Source organism: Conger conger, chromosome 1 (genome assembly GCF_963514075.1).
Source record: "Conger conger chromosome 1, fConCon1.1, whole genome shotgun sequence".
NCBI lineage: Eukaryota > Metazoa > Chordata > Actinopteri > Anguilliformes > Congridae > Conger > Conger conger.
Genome location: NC_083760.1, coordinates 56013416 through 56036779, shown reverse-complemented (window position 1 = coordinate 56036779; position 23364 = coordinate 56013416). Strand labels below are relative to the sequence as shown.

The 23364-nt window shown below is 45.4% G+C and overlaps 1 protein-coding gene across 3 annotated transcripts in view; it reads right to left on the bottom strand.

Moving 5' to 3' along the window:
- The window catches only part of LOC133126743 (intermembrane lipid transfer protein VPS13B-like), a 303636-nt gene that overhangs the window by 158305 nt on the left and 121967 nt on the right, over nucleotides 1-23364 (bottom strand). For all 3 annotated transcript variants that reach the window (XM_061239088.1, XM_061239080.1, XM_061239095.1), the window contains 2 exons: nucleotides 10539-10654; nucleotides 4511-4655 (listed from right to left, as the gene is read on the bottom strand). In XM_061239088.1, the coding sequence (XP_061095072.1) occupies nucleotides 4511-4655; nucleotides 10539-10654 (261 nt within the window). The remainder of the gene's footprint in view (nucleotides 1-4510; nucleotides 4656-10538; nucleotides 10655-23364) is intronic.

The following is a 23364-nucleotide window of genomic DNA, read 5'->3' as shown; positions in this document are numbered from 1 at the left end:
CCCCCCCCCCAACCCCACGCACACACAGCCCCCACATAGCGCTGGGAACGATGTCATGGAAGTCGAAGAGACCGCAGAGCTGGGTTACATCACTGCTGCGTTCGCAACGCGCGACAAAATTGAATGTGTCTGTGCGTCTGGCTGCATTCGCACACGCGGTGCCAGCCACTTGGGAGAGCTGCATCACGCTCCTAGAGTCCCTGGCGGGGGTGGACAAATCAGCAGTCCAAATTGTGGTAAATCCACTTGGTTTTTCTGCCAGGTAAGAAATTTGTATGAAATAAATAAATGAATAAATAAATCTTACTGCCAGAGTACACGTCATTACTGTAGGGTGAACTTCAGTTAGTTCAGCATGCAGTGCATTGGTAAGAGGGAGTTCCCAGCTGATTGAAGCACTGATACCTTAAGGGTTTGACAGGACAGTGGATCTTGGATTTATGCACTTCCCTTACTTACCAGCTCAAGTATGCCAGCAGCACTTCAGCTGCTGTGTGATCACCACTCAACAGCCAATGACCAAAAGAATGATATCACGAGAAAACACAAGTCTACATGACTACCTTCAGTTTTTAAAGTGTAACAGCAAGTTACAGAGTACATGCAATAGTAGTGCAAGGATAGCAAACTAGATGGCTTTATATAATTGTACCCAGCGGCCTGGTAACCCTTACTTCTTTAGAAACAATTTTCTAGTTAGCTAGCCTAACTTACAACACAACTGTACTGTTGGGAGAATATACATACATAATAGAATACCCAACATAATTACATAAAGCAACTGTGACAGCAAACAGGGTAGAAAGCTGCCTTGCCAAGCATTTTATGTTGATGGCAACTGTCGCCATGAAATCCGCAAGCCAACTGATCCTTTGAGTAACAGTGTGGACTTAGCACTGACAAGATGGATCACAGTTCACATCACTCTGGGGTAGAAGTGTATGACTTGCACACTGCAGTTGTGGGAGCAGTGATTTCAACAGGTCATGCACTACTCTTGCGGTCCTGCAGTAATACAGGCTGGTGGCTGTCCTCAGTCCAACACAAAGCAGGCCTACGCCATGTTTATTTCCCATGTGTCACCGCCAATGGCAGGTCCAACAGATGTGGCGATTTAAAATGGCAAACAACGCGGACGGCTCTCCACTGTTTATGTAAATAAAGTAAAGTCTGAAAAATAAAATGTCTACGTGATTAGACAAAACCCAAGAGAAATCATACCACAAATACCCCAAGTGAAAATCAACTGTGTCATATATTTGGACGTTTATTTGGAGTTACATTAAGACAAACACATTAGAGCTACCAAACGTAATGCCAAATTATAATTTACTGAAAATACTCTGTACCCTTTCCAAGAGGGAAACCAAGGCCGTCATTTAGATTCATTACTTAAAACAACGCAATTCATTTTCGGGGCAATTATCATTTTCATAGAAACTTCCTCTGTCAAAAGTGATGAGATTACAGCTCATCAATGGTCTCATTTTTCAAACCAATCAAACTAAGTGCTGAAGTGAATTAGTATCGCTTGACGTTAAACACCAGGATCACATATCATTCCAAACATGCCATTTCTAAATGTAGGCTCACTAAAATGCAACAAGAGACTAAATAACTCCACTAATGGGAGGCCACCCTTTTCACCTTTTTTTGGATAAATTGACCAATTACACAATGAAACAAACATCATAAGAAAAACAATAAAAAATAAATTACTGCACAGTAGAGTACACTATATTCTAGCTGTTCCTTCTCCTACTGAGAATTAACTACTGATCCATTACAAGCTCAGTCTGGTTCTCAGAACTCACTCGAATAGAACACATGGAAAAACAATTAATAAATCATCTTTAATGACCATAAATCCAATTACAACATGTACAATGTCATCAGCTATGAGGCCAATTTCAGGGCTGCTTTAGTGCTTCAGAACAGCAATTGCTCTGCAACCGATCTCCTTCTCAAGACTGTTTTTACACTGGAAAGAAAAGAAACAGCAAGTGTGTGTGGATGATTTGAACCAAATTATTATTTTATTTATTGCCATTGCTTTCTGTGCCACAAAGCAATTTCACACAGACATTAAATACCCAATTAATCAAAGGAGGGATAGACTATTTAATGCCAGAATCTTAATTTAAAATACTGCAACCGAGAACTAAGGGGTGAGGGAGGAGCAAGACTGCTAATAATCACAAACATAAGGTTCCCAAACCTGCCTTAACATCATCCAATTTTGATTATGATGGAGGAGGACATTTTGTGAACTAAACATCTACTCTGCAGTGACAGGTCTCTTCCAAAGAACTGTCGATTCATTCTCAAGGAGTGATTCTTCCCTCTCGCCATTTCTACAATTAACTTCATGAACAGCTGATAGACACACAAGCAACCAACTCCCTCATCAAGCTCATCATTTTACAGAGCCTGAACAGGTTGGCTCTCTGATGAAGTCAGTCCGACAGCCAGGGATGTTCTTTGCTCAAAAGAAAAAAACAATGGTCAGTTACTTCGTCTGATGAATCATGATCATGTGCAGATGGAGGAGAAGTTAAAGCCAGCTCAACCACTGAGCTGTAACACAATTCATGCTAAATCTTCTCAGAACCACAGGAATCTCAAACGTGTTTTTCCAGACAGTGCAAGGCTACCAACCGAAGCTTTCACCTCCGTCTCTCCCATTGGAAAACACTTTGAAGAAATAGGGATGAAGACAAAAATTAGGTTTAAAAACATCCAAGAGAGTCAAAATTGCATCCGCCATGAACCACATGAAATAGTTGCATGCACACCCACGCAAAGGCTCAAGGTGCAGGGTCAAAAAAGAGAAGAAACTATGAAAGAACATACTTCATATAATACTCCAAAGTTTTAATCCAACAATAGGGTGATGTTTCAGCCATACCATGCCTTCATCAGCCTTGAACCATACCTACAACACAGGTTTATAAAATGGAGAGGCCACTATATCCCACTTACAACCCTATTCTCTTCGAAGTGTTCAGGGAAACATGAAAGCAACAAACAGCACTATGCAAAAGTGATTCTGAAGCAGCAGCTTCAAGGTGAGGTGTCTATTTAAAGAACTCAGAGCCTCACACCTCTCAAACAGACGTTGAATTAGGCCATCGCCCTTCACGTATGCAAAAAACGCCATGCTTTGCGCACTGGTCCCAGAGTTTGGTGAAAGAACAACTTGTTTACACTCAGCTGCAGTTGGGCAACGGGCGAAACAAAGTGCTTCTTCAAGTGAGGCTGACAAACTGCAGCCTGCTCAGATCCATCTGTTTACAATGGGAGCCAGGGCCATTGTTTGCTTGCGTACATTAATGAGGGAAATATTATAAATATAAGTAAGCAAAGAGGCTGTAGTACGGAAAAGCCATTAGCTGAGATTGGGTAACACAGAGGGGAACGAAGGAACACCACTCTGACCTTTCCACTGTTAGCTTTTAGGAAACTTTAATGGACAGTTTAAATGAAGAAAGTGTTACCATGGCTATTTCTCAATCAACAAAGAAATGTATACTGGGTTCATTAAAGTATGTCGCCTGTCTGAAGCAGCAACCGTCTCTCGTTAAGTGATGTTGACATTTTCGAGGGTTTCCAAAAGCTTGCTTATTTCTGTTGCCTGCTTGTTGCAACCCCGTGCATGAGATTGTTTAATCTTGAAAAATGTTTAAGAGGCCGAGGTATAAATAACCTTTTAGCCAGTGGAAGTACGCTGGACAGTAAAAAAAAAACAAAAAAAAAACATTGCAATGACGTCACTGGTTCCTGCCGACCAAGCTTTCCCGGCAAACCAGGACAAACACAGGGCCGAATATGAAATTGCTGGAAGCCTTCCGCCGTGGTAACACAGAGCTGCCCCCTGTCCTGCCCTTAGCAACAAACTCTTCATGTGCAACCACAATGTGCTCTGTCAACCTTCTCCGCATCGCAGAGCACGTTTCCAAACCCCTCACCCCGGGGCCTTAAAGATGCTGTATGTCCTTCAGGAGAGTATTTTCCCCAGAATTACGAATAAAGTCACCTCCAACCCCGACCCCACCGCTCAGAATATTCTTCAGAAGCTAACGAATCGGCAACAACTACAGTAGTGGATCTGTTCAGTTCAGTGTAGTCCGTAAGTATTTCGACAGTGGAACAATTTCTGTTCTTTTGGCAAATCGGACATGGCTGAGAGGCGTAACTGTCCAGTTACTTTTGGCCCTCTAAAATGGGGGGACTATTTATAAAAAGAGTCTTTAACCTTGCATTTATTGTTTCATTTTAAAACCAATGTGCTGGACTGCAGAGCCAGAAGAACAGAAATTGTACCACTGTCCAAATATTTACGGACCTCACTGTACATGTTACGTCCACGCTATCATGCAAAGAAATCCAGCTCCACCCAATTCAAAATAAGAACAATTAATTCAGACCCAGGCAGCGAACAAGCAAAGCCGGCGACGGTACGCTGACCAGAGAGCGCTCTGAGCAGATGCAGTCTGCGAGCGGGGCCTACCTGTGACTGTCTTCGTTTTGACGGGGCTGCTGGTGTAGTCCGACGCTTGGTTGGAGGGCTGCTTGGCCAGGGGCGTGCTGCCAACCGAGGCCTCGTCCTCCCTCCTTTTGGTCACTGGAATTACCATGGGAACCAATCCAGGGGCCTGCAATGACATCACATGGAGCCCCCTGATCACACTGTTCTGTTAGGCTTGTATTCATTCTGAACACAACATGAACAAAAAATATATATACAGTGGTGTGAAAAAGTGTTTGCCCTCTTCCTGATTTCTTATTTTTTTGCATGTTTGTCACACTTAAATGTTTCAGATCATCAAACAAATTTAAATATTGGTCAAAGACAACACAAGTAAACACAAAATGCAGTTTTTAAATGAAGGTTTTTATTATTAAGGGAGAAAAAAAATCCAAACCTACATGGCCCTGTGTGAAAAAGTGATTGCCCCCTAAACCTAATAACTGGTTGGGCCTCCCTTAGCAGCAACAACTGCAATCAAGCATTTGCGATAACTTGCAATGAGTCTCTTACAGCGCCGTGGAGGAATTTTGGCCCACTCATCTTTGCAGAATTGTTGTAATTCAGCCACATTGGAGGGTTTTCGAGCATGAACTGCCTTTTTAAGGTCATGCCACAGCATCTCAATAGGATTCAGGTCAGAACTTTGACTAGGCCACTCCAAAGTCTTCATTTTGTTTTTCTGCAGCCATTCAGAGGTGGACTTGCTGGTGTGTTTTGGATCATTGTCCTGCTGCAGAACCCAAGTTTGTTTCAGCTTGAGGTCACGAACAGATGGCCGGACATTCTCCTTCAGGATTTTTTGGTAGACAGCAGAATTCATGGTTCCATTTATCACAGCAAGTCTTCCAGGTCCTGAAGCAGCAAAACAGCCCCAGACCATCACACTACCACCACCATATTTTACTATTGGTATGGTGTTCTTTTTCTGAAATGCGGTGTTACTTTTACGCCAGATGTAATGGGACACACACCTTCCAAAAAGTTCAACTTTTATCTCGTCAGACCACAGAGTATTTTCCCAAAAGTCTTGGGGAACATCAAGATGTTTTCTGGCAAAATTGAGAGAAGGCTTAATGTTTTTTTCTCACCCGTGGTTTTCGTCTTGGAACTCTGCCATGCAGGCCATTTTTGCCCAGTCTCTTTCTTATGGTGGAGTCATGAACACTGACCTTAGCTGAGGCAAGTGAGGCCTGCAGTTCTTTGGATGTTGTTGTGGGGTCTTTTGTGACCTCTTGGATGAGTCGTCGCTGCGCTCTTGGGGTAATTTTGGTCGGCCGGCCACTCCTGGGAAGGTTCCCCACTGTTCCATGTTTTCGCCATTTGTGGATAATGGCTCTCACTGTGGTTCGCTGGAGTCCCAAAGCTTTAGAAATGGCTTTATAACCTTTTCCAGACTGATAGATCTCAATTACTTTCTTTCTCATTTGTTCCTGAATTTCTTTAGCTTTCGGCATGATGTCTAGCTCATTTGGTCTACTTCACTTTGTCAGGCAGGTCCTATTTAAGTGATTTCTTGATTGAGAACAGGTGTGGCAGTAATCAGGCCTGGGTGTGGCTAGAGAAATTGAACTCAGGTTTGATAAACCACAGTTAAGTTATGTTTTAACAGGGGGGGCAATCACTTTTTCACACAGGGCCATGTAGGTTTGGATTTTTTTTTCTCCCTTAATAATAAAAACCTTCATTTAAAAACTGCATTTTGTGTTTACTTGTGTTGTCTCTGACTAATATTTAAATTTGTTTGATGATCTGAAACATTTAAGTGTGACAAACATGCAAAAAAATAAGAAATCAGGAAGGGGGCAAACACTTTTTCACACCACTGTATATTTACAACGGAAATATAGTAGCTGACGCACAAGTTTGACTTGATATATTCTGGGCCATACGTATGCATTTATGTACATAGATAAGTATGTTTGCATGTATATGCACTCAATGACCATTTTATTAGGTGTTCATGAGACTTAAGCTTTAGACGTATTGATCTTCTGCTGCTGTAGCCCATCCACTTTAAGGCTTAATGAGTTGTGTGTGCAGAGATGTTCTTCTGCAGTCTCTTCTGGACGGGTTCTCCAGCTCTTTTTTTGCATCGAGAGTGTCCAGTATGACATGCTCCTCGTGCAGTGCCCTGGCTTTTCTTGACATGAGATACAATGTTTTAAACTCCTAGCAGTTCTTTGAACAGACCAGGACCGTGGCACTGCAGTGAGGATTCAAATTTGTTCACTCAGCCAGTGGAATGGAACTTATCCTTTAACTTCCTGGTCATTTGCCATAACCAACGGCTCGGGGAAAACATTTTAACTTCTGCAATGTTGCCATAGCCCCTTTCACCTTAAAGGAAGCATATTTCGTTGACTTATTTTCTTTTTTCTAATAGGAGGCTCCCCTAATGCGATGAGAACCTGATTCATTTCATCTATGTCATGATCCCTGTCAGACCGTAGCGTGTCGGTTTGTGCTGGAATGGGAAACGTCTCATCCTCACATTGTGGCTGTTCTGTCTGGACAGTGACAAGACAATGCTTTCACACAGAGGTGAAAGATGCAAACCACTGGTTAGCCTCAAGAACAGGTCAGAGTTTGCGGAAAAGTACATAATAAAAAAGTTATTGAGAACAAAGCTGAACAAAGTTCTTATAAAACATTGCTCGTGATCCAAAGCACCCCACCCCCGCCCCCAATCCAGGAAACTTGGAGGAGGTAGTGTTATGGCTTCCGCATGTACAGTATGGCTGCCACTAGTACGGACTCGCTTGACTTTATTGATGAAGTGACTACTGATGGCAGGAGCAGGATGAATTCTGAACTGTACTGAAACATCACATCTGCTCAGTTCCAACCAAATGCCTCAAGTCATTGGATATCACTTCACCTAGCAGCAGGACAATGACCTCAAACATACTGCTACAGCAATCAAGGAGGGAAAAAAGTGGAATGTTCTTGACTACTCAAATCAATCAAACATCCTGAATCCAACTGAACAGGTATTTCACTTGCTGAGACTGAAGGAAAACAGCCGGCAGCACCAAATATGACAACTTTATTTCAGATTATGTTCATTTGCCCAATTACTTCTGCCATAAAATGGGGAATAATGTACAAAAAGGGCTGTAATTCCTACACCAATATGGATATAAATACCCTCAAATTAAAGCTGGCAGTCTGCACTTCAACCTGATATTCATTGTTTTATTTCAAATCCAGTGTGCAGGAGTACAGAGCCAAAACAAAAGAAAGTCTATCACTGTCCAAATACTTACAGCCTGCACTATATATACACACTATAAACACACACACACTCAGTGAAATGTCTTTTTTTAACACAGGCAGCCAGTGCCAAAGAACCTCATGCTATAATGTAATTTCTGTGTTTAAATATGGCATATAACTGAATTCTGAGGTCACGTTCGACAGGAAGAGGTCACTGCCTGCACGCTTCTTTCAATCGCATCCAGTGAGTAATACATCTGGGTTTATCGGGGGAACACGAACAGCACAGAAACAAGGAACGCCGCGGACTGCGGACGGGTCCAAGAGCAACAGAGTGTCTGACGGGCGAGTGTTTGTGTTGAACCGCCTCACACGCTGCTGGCAGAGCCGGGCCAGGCCTGGAGGCTCCACCGGCCCCACAGCTGCAGGAGCCCGGGGGCCCCGTGCCTACTGTGGAGAGTGTGCACACAGGCGCACAGGCGCACAGGCACACAGGCACACAGGCACACAGGCACACAGGCACACAGGCACACAGCACGGGCTTATAGTCAGGCACATAAATACATACATACATACATACATGCTAACATCACAGGAGCATGTGTACAAAGCTACACAAACACGTCGAGAACATACATACAATACACCCACAAACACAAATCATAACAAACATACCCACATTCAGGAGCTAGGACACCCACATCAATAAGCTGACGTTTGCAGAAGATGCATGTTGTCAAATATATACACAGACAAAGACACACAGGCACACAAACAGGCACACATACATGCACGCAAACACACACACACACACAAAATCCACAAAAAAACACAAAAAGTGTTTTAAAAAACAGACTGCCTCCAAGAAAGCAAAGAGTATCTTAAAACTAATCCTTGGACAGTCTCTAGTTCCGTCAAGTGAAAACCGATACATCGTATTTTGAAGGCAAGTTTCATTTTCTCACACATTCATAGGCAGTTTCTCAGAACTGAGAAGACACTGCAGACGACGTGAAGCTGCCCATTTCTGACTGGACTTACACTAAAAGGAAAATATGTACTCGCACAACACAAGGGCCAATTAAACGATCAGGCATGTCAGTTTCAATTGCCCGTAAAAAGAAATTTCACAAAAAAAAAAAGTCAATATACTGAACAGAAAGTACTGGGGTACAGTAAAAAATACACTTATAAAATATTATTTTAAATGCGCAAGAAAATAAAATGCATTTGTTTGCATTCTTGAATTGTACAATTCAAATTGCCTGTCTGCTATTTGGCTACCTGCTCTGATATAAATGTCAAAGAAAAGATGGAACATGCACACAGACTCACACGCCTTTCATATGTCATTTGGCGGATGCTTTTTATCCAAAGCTACTTGCAGTTGATTAGACTAAGCAGGAGACAATCCTCCCTGGATTGTGGGGTTAAGGGCCTTTGCTCAAGGGCCCAACAGCTGTGCGGATCTTATCTGATCAAACCACCGACCTTGCGGGTCCCAGTCATGCACCTTAAGCACTACTCTACAGGCCGGCAGTGGGAATACTGCATCACCATTAACAACAAGGTAGCATTAACCAAGCAACATTTTGTTCAGAATTATTGGGGCAATAAAACTGAACGCACAACACTCCCTCAGAAGAAAATGCATTTACTTAATTACCAGACAGGATCCCCAGTGTGGCCAAAACAAGTTTTTAATCATTAAGCGATTATGAGGAATTTATTTATTTTTGTACTTATTTTTCGACTTTCTGCATTTTGGTCTTCTGCTACTGTCACCCACCCACTTCAAGGTTCAACATATGTTGTGTGTTCGCAGATGTTCTTCTGCACACCACTGTTGGTGGTGACATATGGTTAGCTGAGATACTGTCGCCTCCCTTGAACCAGTCATTGGCTGATTAGGTATTCGCATTCCCAAGCAGGTGTACAGGACTACCTAATAACTAATAACTCAACGGTTTATTAGTTAATATTCTTAAAAATGAGTGTCATTGGATCTTATCTACATGCACCATCACTGACGGGAGAAGCCAAGCTTGGCTGCTTCAGCATAAACGTTTCTACAGCACTGATGAAGAGGTGGTTCTCAGAGTGTCAGGAGAACAGTTTGTTTTTTAGATTTAAATTGAGGTGAACCGGACACACCCAGAGGAGATGGGTCCCAGGAAGAAGATTTGGAATTTGAGGAGCGACTCTCCTGCCCTTCCCCAAAGGGCCAGGTGTGAAGAGGATCCCTACCCACCCCAAAAATAAGTCCTTTGCTGCATTACTCTTGCTCAGAGAAACCAGTGAGAGCTTGGCTTAAAAACATGGTGCTGCAGGCAAAGAGCAGTACGCGCGGGGGGGGGGGGGGGGGGGGGGGGGGGGGGGGTCATGTGATTCTCCTACCATCCACCACACCACCCCCCCGCCCCCCGTCACCCTCGAGCGGAGGAAAACCAGAACGGTGGCCGCTGGGATACAGACCCCCGTAATTATAATAAGCCTGAAAACTGTGGGAGGCATAAAACAGATGATCTCGGAAAAGAAAATGAACATTAAAAGCATTACAAAGACACGTTTATACATGAAAAAAATGCCCTGCGTATCGTCCAAGTAATCAAACTCTCTTTTTCACGAGCGCGGAGCGCTGGAAGGCCGTAATGGCTCTCGTGACTTCTGTCAAATAAACAGAGGGAGGCAGGAGGGAAGGCAGATGGAAGAGGTGGACCGAACCATTAGGGAGGTGAGTGAGGGGGGGGTTTAGGAGACGGGGAGTGAGGACGGTTGTGTTTGGGCTTACCTGCTGCTGCTGCTGCATTCTGCTGCTCCCCTTCTGCGGCTGGTGGAGAAGCCAGGCACAGACCACAGGGTCCACATTCACTGCCACGCCCTGGACACTGACCAGCAGCACCGCGCCTGCACACACGCGCACATAGACACAGACACAGACACAGACACAGACACAGACACAGACACAGACACAGAGGTAAAGATACACCCTGACTGAGGATACACGCAGTCACAAACTTGTACACAGGTGCAAATGCATTGAAACTGATACCCACACACACACACACACACACTGCAAAAACAAAAAGTAACGGTCTTAGTATTTCAGTCTTGTAATAAGTCTTTTTTTTTCCTCTCACAAGCAGAGAATATTAGCTTGTTTTAATTTAATGTTTGCTTATTCCATTGACAAATGAGTCAAACTGTCTTACCTCATTGCCAATATGTTTGTCTTATTCAGCAAAAATGTACAAAAATAAGATTTGTGTCTCAATATAACACTTAATACTTTTGTTTTTTACAGTGCAGGAGGCCACATTGCAATTGCCTTACAAACTGGTCTTGGAGCTTTGCAAACTCAAAGGGGGAATGCACACGATTGGGTTCTGTTACAGTTCTATCATTCTGAATTGATTAGCAAGTTTGTTTAAGATGGAGGGGCTGGCATCCCTTTGTAATTGTAAAAATTTCAAAAGGCATGAAAAGAGAAAATCAGGGTCATTGAGCGTTCTTTCATGTGATGCTCAGCATTTAAACGCATGTAATTTCTTAATTGCGTTCAATTTTATACACATCTGGGAGCCTTTTATTCATTTCAGACTATCAATTTTATTAATTCCAGAATATTAAAACACTGCCCCCCATCCCAAAAAAAAAAGTTATATATAACTTTTTATTTCCCTCCAAACATCCACATGCGGAGAAAAAGACCGGAGTACAGACGCACGCTGAATTCTCAGGTATAATTTTGTATAATGTTACACAGACCCAGAAAATCAGCAGGATGCCCCCAGATTCCGGAGCCTTCCGCACCCGCCCTCGCAGATAATGACGACCGGACCGAGTCCGGTTCGCTTATTTTCACCTGCGTGTGCGCCGGCAACGGAAAACAGCCGTGGGCCTGGCTGTCCGCCGTGACGCAGAACGTCCGTAAACAGGAGGGAAGCAGGTAAACAAGGCCGCCAGGAACCACTTCCTCGATCTGTGTGTTTCATTAACGGCTCTGAGAAGGAGCATTCTTCCCCACCGCACTCCGAGGGGCTCCGAGGCTCGATTACCGATGCGCTCCATCCCGCAGCGCGGTCATTACTTATTAATTACACACGGAGAGGAAAAGCGTCTGCCCCGGTCTGATTGAATTTGGTTGCGTTTACGCCGTCACTAAACATTTACGCCGTCGTTTAGCTGGCTGCCGGCGGACATTACGCGAGGTCCGCTTAGGCGGCACAGGGCACAGTTTGTTTCAATTGTGTTCAAAGTGTGTCTCGCAAAGCCAAAAATAACATTTTCTTTTGATAAATCTCTATGAAACTTTAGACTTTCTGGGGGTTTAGTTTATTCTTAAATAATAATCTTTACCAACAATATGGGCCTGAGGTAATGCATTAGGATTCTATCAATAATGACTACCATGCCTTTGGGATCAGGGGGAAAATTCTCTGGCGTGCCGCGGAGTGTTTCAATATAACGATAAGGGAACATTTAGTTTGTCTGATTAGCTTCAAAGTTCGGAGGGCTTTGGCACACTCCGGAATCTTCTGTTTCAAGCCCGACAGCCAGGGTATATCCAAACCAGGGCCCCAATTGAACAAAAGAGATCCTTACTGTGCTGTACGTTTGCAAAACCCCTCTGTCTGCAGAGCCAAAGCGCTCCTCTCCACAGCATGGGCCACCACACCACTCAGTGAACAACACAAAATTAAACAACCCAATTTACTGTAGTGCACCTAGGGGGAAATGTACCTTGCCCAGAGTAGAAAAAAATGTTGTCGCTATGCCACAATATCTAACCATTAAATAGAAAAATTCTACTTTGTGAGCCGAGAAAAAGAAGGCTCTATCTGCGTTTTGAGCAGTTTTGAGATATTTAGCTTCAGAGATTGCAAAGTGAATGGGATCCAATCTGATCCATCCTTTTAAATGTAGCATGTTATCATACCTTTAAACATTATTGTTGTATACAACTTCACACATGTATTAAGTGCCCTGTAACCAACATATTTACGAACTAATTTTTGTCAAAAATGTTATCTAATTCTCAGCTCACAACCTACTGAATGGAAAAGTGAAATTGAAGGCGTATACCATTGTTTTTGTTTCATAACTGCAGTATTTACTTCTTAAAATTATTTCCTGCAAATGTTTTTCCCCACCGAATATGGAATGCAGAATGACATTTTTACACCCCTCATCAATTCAGGAAACAGACCAACACACTCTGTCCCAGAGCTCGAACAACCAGAGGAACTGCCATTGAAGAACGAGGAGGCAACAACCAAACATATCAACACCTTCACCTCAGGGCACAGTTGGTCTGGAGAGATAAACAAGTCTCATTTGCACCCTTTTGCGGAAAAATATTATGGAGCTGATTTACAGTACTAATCCTGTTTTCTGGTTTACAGATGACGAGAACAGCTGTTCTCAGACCTCATAAACTAATATTAGTTTTACCTGGATAAATACAACTAAATTAATTGATAAACAAGATACATCTATGCACCCCTGTTAAAAGACTTCTACCTCATTAAGTATGACTTGGAATGCTGGTGATTCACGAATCCAGGCCTTTGTGCGCCAATTCTCAAGTGCTTCCTGATAAAAGCTTCAGCTGAATTCCTGAACCGGAAGTGTGAATGCACATATAAGTGCTGTCCTCCTGCTCACAGCCCCTGAGGACAGAAGCCCGGTTCAGGTTCCTCTGCGCACCACAGCTAAGGCCCAATGAAAAAGGATGTGGAGAGCCTGGGAACTGCTTGTGGGTTCGCTCAAATTGCGAGTGACACGCTGGCTTGTGCGACGGATGTTTATTCGCACTCAGAAATGCTAATGGTAACCATTTGGCACTGGTGGGATCTTTAGGAGAACAATATTTGGTTTGGGAATATTCGGTGGCCTGCAGTACCTCAAAGTGACTTTCGCCCTCGTAATTGAAGACTTGGAGTAAGTACTCTCGATCTAAAAACAGTTTTGCTTTTCACTCAAGTCTCTGTCACAGCCCCAAGGGTGACGGTATAGCCGAGGAAACGGAACCTAAACCTTCACCTTTAAAGCAAAACACAGGCGAATGACCGACCAAACCTTAATGGCAGAAAAGTGTAAAGCCCAATTCTGTCGCACTTGACAGGGTCGCAGGGTAGTTGAGGGAGGGTGATGACAGCGATAACAGGAGTGTTTTCCTAACTTCCCGTGTAATTCTTCGGCAAACAGAAATAACTGGCGTGTTTCGCCGAGGTGAAGGCTCTCGCACGGCTGGCTTCCCCACAGAGGACTCATTAATGTCAAGAGGTTCCCGCGTCATGCCGTCAGATTAATCATAAAACAGGAACGCGCACTTGGTGTTGTTTCGCCCGACCTGACGTCATGCTGCCAAGACACCCACAGAGTTTCACCCGGGAGGGGGACAAGACCAACTCCGTGGGTCCTCTTGACCGTGAAGGTCATCTGACGAACACTGGGGGGGGGTGGGGGGTTACCACCCGAATGCCGCCTCGTCGATGGTTGGGGCAGAGCACCCGTTTCCTGCTTTCGCACGGAAAATAAATAAATAACGTCCCATCAGGCCAGATGAGTTCTGACAAGTACAGTTCACGTCGAAGCCAAGTAGCTAAGCATAACATTACGCCACTGTGTGCTGTGTGCTTAATTGCTTTTCCGATGAGCTCATGACCCGGAGGTCTGCAGAGAGCTCGGCAGGTGTGCCATGCGTTAGCTCGACCTGCCGACACCGGGGCTTCAGATATGCCCCAAAAAACAGCCAACAGCGACCTCGTGGGCGTCGCCGAGGTGGAAACGCTACCAAAACCGCCGTCCGGCAATAGGGAGGCACGTCTGATGACATTACAGTCACATTTGCCAATAGGGCCTTTCATTTAAGGCAGAGTTCACAGCAGAGTGCATTTATGAGTGTCATGGAGGTAACTGAAATACAACATGCAACGTGTAGCAGCTCATGGGGATATGAGGGGGTATGAGGGGGTATGCCACCAGTACACTGCTCGTCCCAAACCAGGGGATTATCTTCAGAGTGTCAATCACTGTCACTCACTGCCACAAGTCACCAAACGTGTGAGAAAAGGGTCGGGAGAGTTTTCACATCTGCTGTACTGACAGCCAACAGGAGGAAGGTGCTCGCAGTGCAAGAGGAGGATTTGTTTAACGCTAACCGGAACAGACGTTAATGTTAACCTTATCTTGGTGAAAGATGGGTTGTTCCGTTTGGAAAGATGGATGGCTCCGTTTTCGGCGAGGAGCACCTTGACTTGTAGGCCGAGGCGCCACAGTCCTCTCGATCGGCGCCTAGCCAGCTTTTATCCAGAAGTTTCCTCATTCGCCCTGTCCCTCTGTCTGCCAATGTACCTCACAGCCAGTGGATCAGGAGCCAGTGTGACCGAGGACGGCTTTATCTGTCTCCAGATGTTGATAAGGCTGGCTTGGAAATTGATAAGAGTTTATTTTTAGGTCCATAAATTCACATTAGCCCTGCTAGCGATGAAAAGCAAAACCACTACGGAGAAAGAGCTTCCAGGGCCGTGCCGAAACCCTAGCTGCCATATTTAGATTGCAGCTTCAGCTGTTATCTATTCCTGCCATTGCATGGTAACTCCATGGTAATAGAAATCACATTGACGGAAAATGTACTACCCACTAAGATGTGAGCCACTCTTTGTCAGCGAGATGGGGCTCGTAATGAAAGACAAAGCAGGGCGACTGATGCACACAGTTATATTGTTCCTTTTTCTGTCCCCCCACATTATTTTTCAGCCTGTAACTTGGACTCTGTTAAGACCCTGATCAGACTTGACTGTATTTGTCCTTTCCTTGAGCCAGCTACAGATTTTAAAACAAGTGAATGCACATTTCTGCTTTGTTCCTTGTTCTGTGACCACATAAGCCCACACGCGCACACACACACACTGTTTAACCTGACATGGCTCTGTGTGACTCAGTCTGTGGTACAGATCAGAGTGTATTGGGAATGGTCTCGTTGACAAACATACATACACGCATAGACACTCTCTCTCTCACACACACACTCACGCACACACAGACACACACACACACACACACACACACACAGACACACACAGACACAGACACAGACACACAAACATACACACACAAACAAACACACACACATGTAGACACAAACACACACCCCCCCACACACACACACAAAAACACACACATAGACACAAACACACACACACACACATGCATACACACACACACACACACACACACACGCAGACACACCCCCAAATACCCCCCCACACACACACAGACACACAAACATGCACACACATACAGACACAATCACACACAAACACAAACACACAAACACACATACAGACATACAGACACACACACACTCTCACACACACAGATACAAACACACTCACAGTTTAACCAGGCTCTCTGTGTGTCTCGGTGTGCGGTGCAGGTCAGGGTCTTGGGGGGGAAGTGTGTGAAAGCAGGGCTGATTCATGTGGGCATGTGATGTGATGTTAGCGGGTGAAGAGCGAGGCAGAGCGCCCGCGTCCTGCCCTCCCGGCTCTGGGTCCACACAGACCACATCTGGGCACCAGGCCGCCGCCACCTCTGTCCACACCACAGAGGCCGAGCGGACACACCGGAGAGACCTCTCAGCGCGCCTCCTCGCTCACTACAGCCGTCCAATAGCCAGCCAGCAAAAGGAGGCAGCGCGCGCAGCTGATTGGCCGGTCAGGGAAACTGCCCCTGTGTTCAATTAGAGTAATTTCACCAGAAACGATTTCAGCTCCGGTTTGCTGCGCTGTGTGCCAAAATTATCTCACTGACAGATCAAAGATTCCTGTTTAGCGCACTGCAGGGCCACGCTGTTCAAATTGCTCAGGAAGCTCTGTAGCACAGGGCCTTGGGCGAAAACAAAAACATGTCTGCTCCGTGCTCCGAACAAAGCATCACATCACGTTTACGGCATATAAAAAGTAATCCGCCAACACAGGTCCTCGTTTGACCCGCACGCAAACACAGGGTAGACAAAGTACTCGCTCAACAAAAACAAAAAAAGGCAGACTAAATGAAGGATCTTCCGAACTTTGAGATGGTAACTGAATAAAAATGCTGAGGGGCGATGACCCGTGTACTGTGAGCTCGTTTTCCCACATTGCATGTGGGACGTTCGGGTTGGAGTGGAGTACAAAAGCGGAGAATGCGTCTGAGGTCACATCCATCGAGCAGCTGACCTCCAGTATCGGAGCGGGAGGAGAAACCTACCTCACGATAATTTCCGCATTACATGGCGACAAGTCTGTTGGTTGTGGAGCACACTCCGTTACCCAAAATGTTTTATTTACATACTGCACTTTGTGCATTTGTGCAGCTTGATATTCGGCAGAAATAATTCAGCACCTTGCTCAAGGGTACAAGGACAGCTGCCCAGCCCAGGATTTCAGCCGACAAACATGCAAGTCACAAGCCTAGGTTCTTAATTGCCACACTGCTACGCTGTGGTCCCATGTATCCACTACCAGCTGAAACCGGGCCTAGCCGGGGAGGCAAACCAACCCCCTGTTGAGGATACAGAGGAGGCCGGGGACCGTGGGAAACGGTAAACTCGAATTAGGATCCTCTTTCTTCCGTCTCCTCCCCTGAAGACTGCGCAATGCTCTTCCCTAAGACACAGCTATAAGTGGTTGCACATTCGAGCCGTTTGGCAATTTGGAGTAATGGGTTCAGGCTGAAGACGCTTCGGGAGGATGTGCTGATGGAGTTAGCGGCGAGAGGGATGTCCTGGTTGCCACGGCGGGATGCGTTCCTGCACTCTGCGGTCACTGTAACTTCACCTCTCTGTGGACCCTATCTCACCTTCCAAACCAGAAGAAATGACTCCATTATAAATGAAAGATGTGGGACAACGGGAAACTAGAAAAAGAAATTTCTTGAAGGCATTAAAAAATGTTTTTATATATGTATAATGTAACCCTTTAAGTGTTTAAGACCTCTCAAGAATGACATCTGCCACTGATAACACGTGTGTCTTCTCCGCCTGTTGTTACGTTATTTTCTCGAAAAGGGCGAATGCACCGTATCCCCAATCACCCCGCGTGCCTGACTGCAGCTGGTCGAGCTGTTGTTCATTAGGGCCTTATCATCAAGGACATGGCCAATATCTAGGTAGGAGGAACGCTTACACGTCAATGCGCTCCCATTACTATCCACAGCTGGAATATTCTGGAACATCTCCATTACTCACTGCTGAGTGACTGCCCTCCTCCCCACCCACTAAAACAACTGATTTTGTGACACCTCTTAGAAGATGAGATTCTGACATTCAAGGTGTAATGATAAGGTAATGATAAGCTTCCAAGGCAAAAGGAAACCATTCATCGTTGGTTGTGCTTGAGTGCACACCAACTACAGCCTGTTATCAAAGACAGCTCCTTAAACGGCACATAAGCCACCTGCAAAGCCGCTGATTCAGTATTAAGGAGGCATGATAGAGCAATGATTCAGCAAACGCAAATAAACTCGTCATTTCAAGCTCTCCCCGGACCCATTTACGTCAGAGCGCTTGTGCGGGAGGAAGCGTACTATGATGTACAGGGAGAATTCCGTGTCAAGGATACGCACCTGTCGCACAGCCCGTAATTACGTATTTAGAGAAATATACGAGAGCGTGTTTTGGAAAGCGGACGTGTCTTTTGAGGTTGCCTACACAGAAACGCGTGGGGGAGGCGCCTGAACGTGCGTTCAGCAGCCACAGCGAGCGTGCTCAGAACGACCCCGCGGCCAGCGCGCCCGGCAGACCCATCCCTCATCCGCATCGCCGCGACGATAAGAAGCCCTGCCGGCGAAGGCCAAAGCGGCAGGGATACATCTCCCCCCCCGCCGCAATCTTCAAATAGGTGTCGGCGGAACTGACAAGAAGAGAGACACATATTTGGACTGGATGATCCAAAAAGCTAGAAATGGATCGTCCCCTTGAAATTACAAACATTTATGTCTAGACTCACAAAATTCGAAACGAAATTCTTCACGGATCACCACCATTTCCGCCATTTCATGAGTCAGAGGGTGAAATGGCAGCCCACATGCGAGCAAAAAGATCTCAAAAGATTAAAGCCTTATGCATTTCAGCCTGTTTTCGTAGGAAAAGAGCCCTTTTCCAAAGTATGATGGATGCCTCATCTCCAGACACATGAGTCAGTGGCCCAGGATTCCAACACACCCAATGCTGCCCCCTCTCCACCCACTGACGGCCTTCTCAGGCACACAACCTCACCCCGTTCCCCTGAGCTGGTCCACGCTGAGCCGATCTTATCAGGGCCAGCTCATAAACCAGTGTACGTCCTGAGCTGGAGTCCCTCAATAAAACTTAATGCTCCCCGAGATGGCTCCCTGAGACAATGAGGGCATCTCAACGGAGAGGGGCTCGACTCAAACCCCTCACCCACCCACCCGAAACCCCTTTATCTGCGGGACATAACTCATCACTTCAACCCTCTCAGCAGCCCGGCGCTATCTCCAAAAACCTCATCGGGGCCTACCGACCTCGCTCAAGTTACACGGACGTCTTCAGAGAGAAACGGCGAAACCCCAATAGGGAGAGATAAAGCCCTTTCCTCCCCCAAACCTTTATCTGCCGCTTTTAATTGTCAGCGCGGAGCGTCTAATCTGGAGTGGCTATTAGTGCGGGAGGGGGGCCTTTTATCTCAGGGGTTTGTATATGTGCACAGGAAGGAGGGCAGGGCAGGCCTGCTCGCAGAGGGCCGCACACCGCTCCAGTATTTATGGGCTGTTTATGCCAGCAGGCACTAGTTGATGGGGGCCCCGGCGGCGGAGTACGGGAGTTCAGCAGGTGTGTGGCGGGTCATGCCACACACGGAGACGGGAAACACTCCCCCCAGGGTAGCGTAAGCAGCAGCAGAAGAGTGATGAGGGTTACTACTGTGTTGAGATGGAGCTGCTTGCCCGCGGATTCCAGCCACTGCATCAAAGAGCGTCGTTCCGCTGGCGGTCAGACCTCGGGGGGAGGGGGAGGGGGGCGTTTGGGGAGCGAGGCTGCCCAGGAGCTGACGTTTTGCGGATAGGAGGGTGGAACGTGACGGACCGGGGGTTGTGCCTGGGATGCCCAAAATCCTGTTCACTCTGCTCCAAGAGCTGTAGATACAGTCTGTTCTTCTCCAGTGTGAATCCACCAGATCTGGATCAAATAGACCGGATTTGAAAAAGAAGGTCTTTCGATGTTGGCATAATCGGAAAAACACTCCTGCAAATCGCTGAGAATAAAAAGTGTATTCCAGAAAAGTGTTTGGTAACGCTGTGTATGAATGACCTAGTATTTACTGCATAAAAACCAGGTACTTATTAGGTCACAGAAGTAAGTACTGGCTGTAAAACTGTAAAATGTATTGTCATAGTACTTACATATGGTTTTTGGACTTTGTTTAATAGCATTTACCACTGAAATCAAAGTAGTTACCTAATAATTACACAAATAGCTGTGTACTTACGCAATAAATACTAATACTAATAATTAACAGGCTGTAAAATAAAGCGTTACCAAGTGTTTCTGTGGGCACAGCACACATCAAGAAAATTACACTGCAGATCAAAAAATGTGTCATAACAGACTGTCTTCCTTCTTAAAAGTAACCTTGTAAGAACTAACCCCAGATTTTTAAAAAATGGAAAAAAGTACTTTTTCCATTTTTAACAAAATGACTCCTGCGGTTTGGGTTAATCCTGATTAAGGAACTCCTGAGCCGAAAAGTCAGAAATGCGATACGAAATCAAAACAATTATTTTTAAGAGTTAATGAGAAGGCGGTCTAAAGGAAATTAGGAATAAGTAAATGGTTCTCGAATAGTATTGGGAGAATGTAATTTGTCTTCATCCGTAGACGAAAAAGGCCTCCAGATTTCTTTTGTTAAGTGCTAAACACCACAAAGCCTTGGCTGGCACCCCCACGCAACCCATTCATTTTGCTGAAAGGAGGTTTACGTGATTTTGTTGAGGGAATTCAATTTTGCGAAGACAGATGAGTTAATGGGCAGGCATAAACAATGACACATCGGGCACGAATTTTCCCCCCATTAGCACTCGCACGTGTGATATGGGGAGCGGCTGCCGGCCCTTGATGTCACGCGATACTTGCTAGGCGAACTAGTCACCACCAAACGTTCCCTGTGCGATATCACCGGGCTGGCCTGCTTCCCTGGCTTGGATGCGACCTGTCCTCCGAGCACTAAAACAGTGGTTACAGCAAACCACCTGGCCAGCTTGAAACCTTCAACCGCTCTGTATGCAGCTGCTGTTGAGGGATTCTGGCCATCCTCTGCAAAAACAACACCCACATCAAAGGAGTCCCGGCGAAAAATATAACCTCGTATCCGCCGTCCCGAAACATCACAGGGTTCGGTGGGCAAGGCATCGCTCAGTGGTGTGGGAAGGCAGGACGCAGACGGCCGCAGACGTGCCAAAGGCTCCTGCCAAATACAGCCCCCCGGGTGCAACAGGCAAGTTAGTGTCACTGCCGTGGACCAGATTTGCCCGGACTGCTCTGCTTCCAAGGGCTGTAAGTCACCAGCATCTGGCTCTACTCTGGCCGGGAGGCTCCGTGTTTGGCTCTCAGACCTGGGTCTGAGCAAGAAGAGAGATTGAGGCGGTAGTGCAGGCTTTCAGCGTGAGCCGTGAAAAGCCGCTGCATTAAAACACATGGTGAGGAGTAATCACTCACAGAAATGGCCACAGAGGGGGAAGGCAATTGAAGCTATGGCTCTCCCCCCTACAGGAGGCTCAACAGAAAGCGAGCCCAAAACCCACGTCCCTCTGGTCTTATACTGTCACATCCTCTTCGCAATGCCGGCTTGGTGTTGTACCATAAAGAAATAAAACGTAACCGTTCTCCGCAGGTGTTTTGCATACCTGGCCACGACATGCGCGTGCTGCTATGGACTCTGTATGTGTCTCTCTGATGTTCCCTAATGGATGATGCGGTTAGCATCTCTCATTTTAATCAGAAGAATCAAATGGGGTGGACAGCCTTAATCAAAATTAGAATGTGAAATATCATGTGGCCTGATACACTTTATACAGTATGTCAATCAACAACCCAAAAGTTAAGCAAGCATAGCATAACAAAGGACATTCTAACAGTTTTGAGTACTTTAACCTTCTACTGAGAGGATTAATAAATACAAATGTCAAAATAAGTGCATAAGTAAAACTTCACGGGAGGATGCTGAAAAAAAGTGTCAGACAAGCAGACAAGCTTAGCGCAAAATCCTGGTAGGTGAAGCGTTTTACGTTTAACGGCTCATTGCTTTCCCTGTAAAATAACGATTTTCACTGAGTTTTAGTGGCACTTAATGAAGATGCTTTCAGCTATCAAAACAGCGTCCCCAGTTACAGGCTTATGAAACTTTCCATCATTCTCCCAGCACGGGGCTGCTCAGACGTACTGCAGAGCTGAATTAAAATGTGCCACAGTCCAGATAATGGCGCTGACGTAACCCGGTCTATAAACTCCGCTCAGGTGCCCGTTTATTTTGCTTGGAAGACAGAGACAGTCGTGAAATAAGAATCTGACCGAAAGCTAAATAATAAGCCCTGGTAACACTTTAAAGAATGTTAAGTAGAATGTAGCTGTTTAAATAAACCGTAGCGTTTTTGGAAGTGTGCAGCCATTATGTGGGAAAACGCAGAACCGAGTCACGCCATTTTGTGCTTTAACAATGGAACGTTCGATGGCAATTCTGCGTGCACTACCTACGGAGACTTTTAAGAGACTACTCCCTTTGCCTCAGGTGTCCAGTATTGACCAGTGCTGATTTTGCAATCCTCGACTTCTCAAATCGTCATCAGCTATTATCTGAACATCTTGACAAATTTTCTAAAATAGCCTCTTTTACCAATACCAAAGTCGTTTAATGAGAGTGGTTACAAAACCAAGACCAAGATCTGCAAGATGTTATAAGACAAAGACCTACAGTGAAAACATTCATAAACCATCGTGATAGTCATGTGCTCAACGTTTGGAGATCTCTATGGCGTAGTGTTGGGATACAAGTAGTAGCAGTAGTAGTGCTGATGATTGGGCAGTAGATGGTAGCAAGTTAGTTACTGTGAACTGCTAGTGCCCGGTAAAGCTTTCCCTTATACCCCCACAACTCTGCCCCTGAATCTACTGTAGCAAGAAGCTATCATTGGTTCAGGTGGTTATTTTATTCACTGACCTCAGCCTGGGGCCAAAAATATCAGTAACCTGCTTTGTGCTATCTACTCAGAGTCTTTAGAACATCATAGCACAGTACAACTGCATGTTCTCTTCAGGTTGTGGATGATGAATTATGCCTGCCTCTATATTATACAGCTCTTTCCAAGTATATAATGTAACCTTACCACATCCATGAAACTTTCACTAGATCAAACAAAAGGCACTTAAACATACATATAGCATTCAGGGTTGATTCAGGGATACACATTAAAACAGTTAGAGCAGATTTAAAGGTAATGTGGCAGTAAAAATGTCCCTCTTTAGTTTTAGCTTAGTTGTAATTTGCATTTGTGTTGAGTCAGACAGTAGATGGAATGGGGAGTGGGTTGGTGTATTGGGGAGGGGGTGGGTGGAT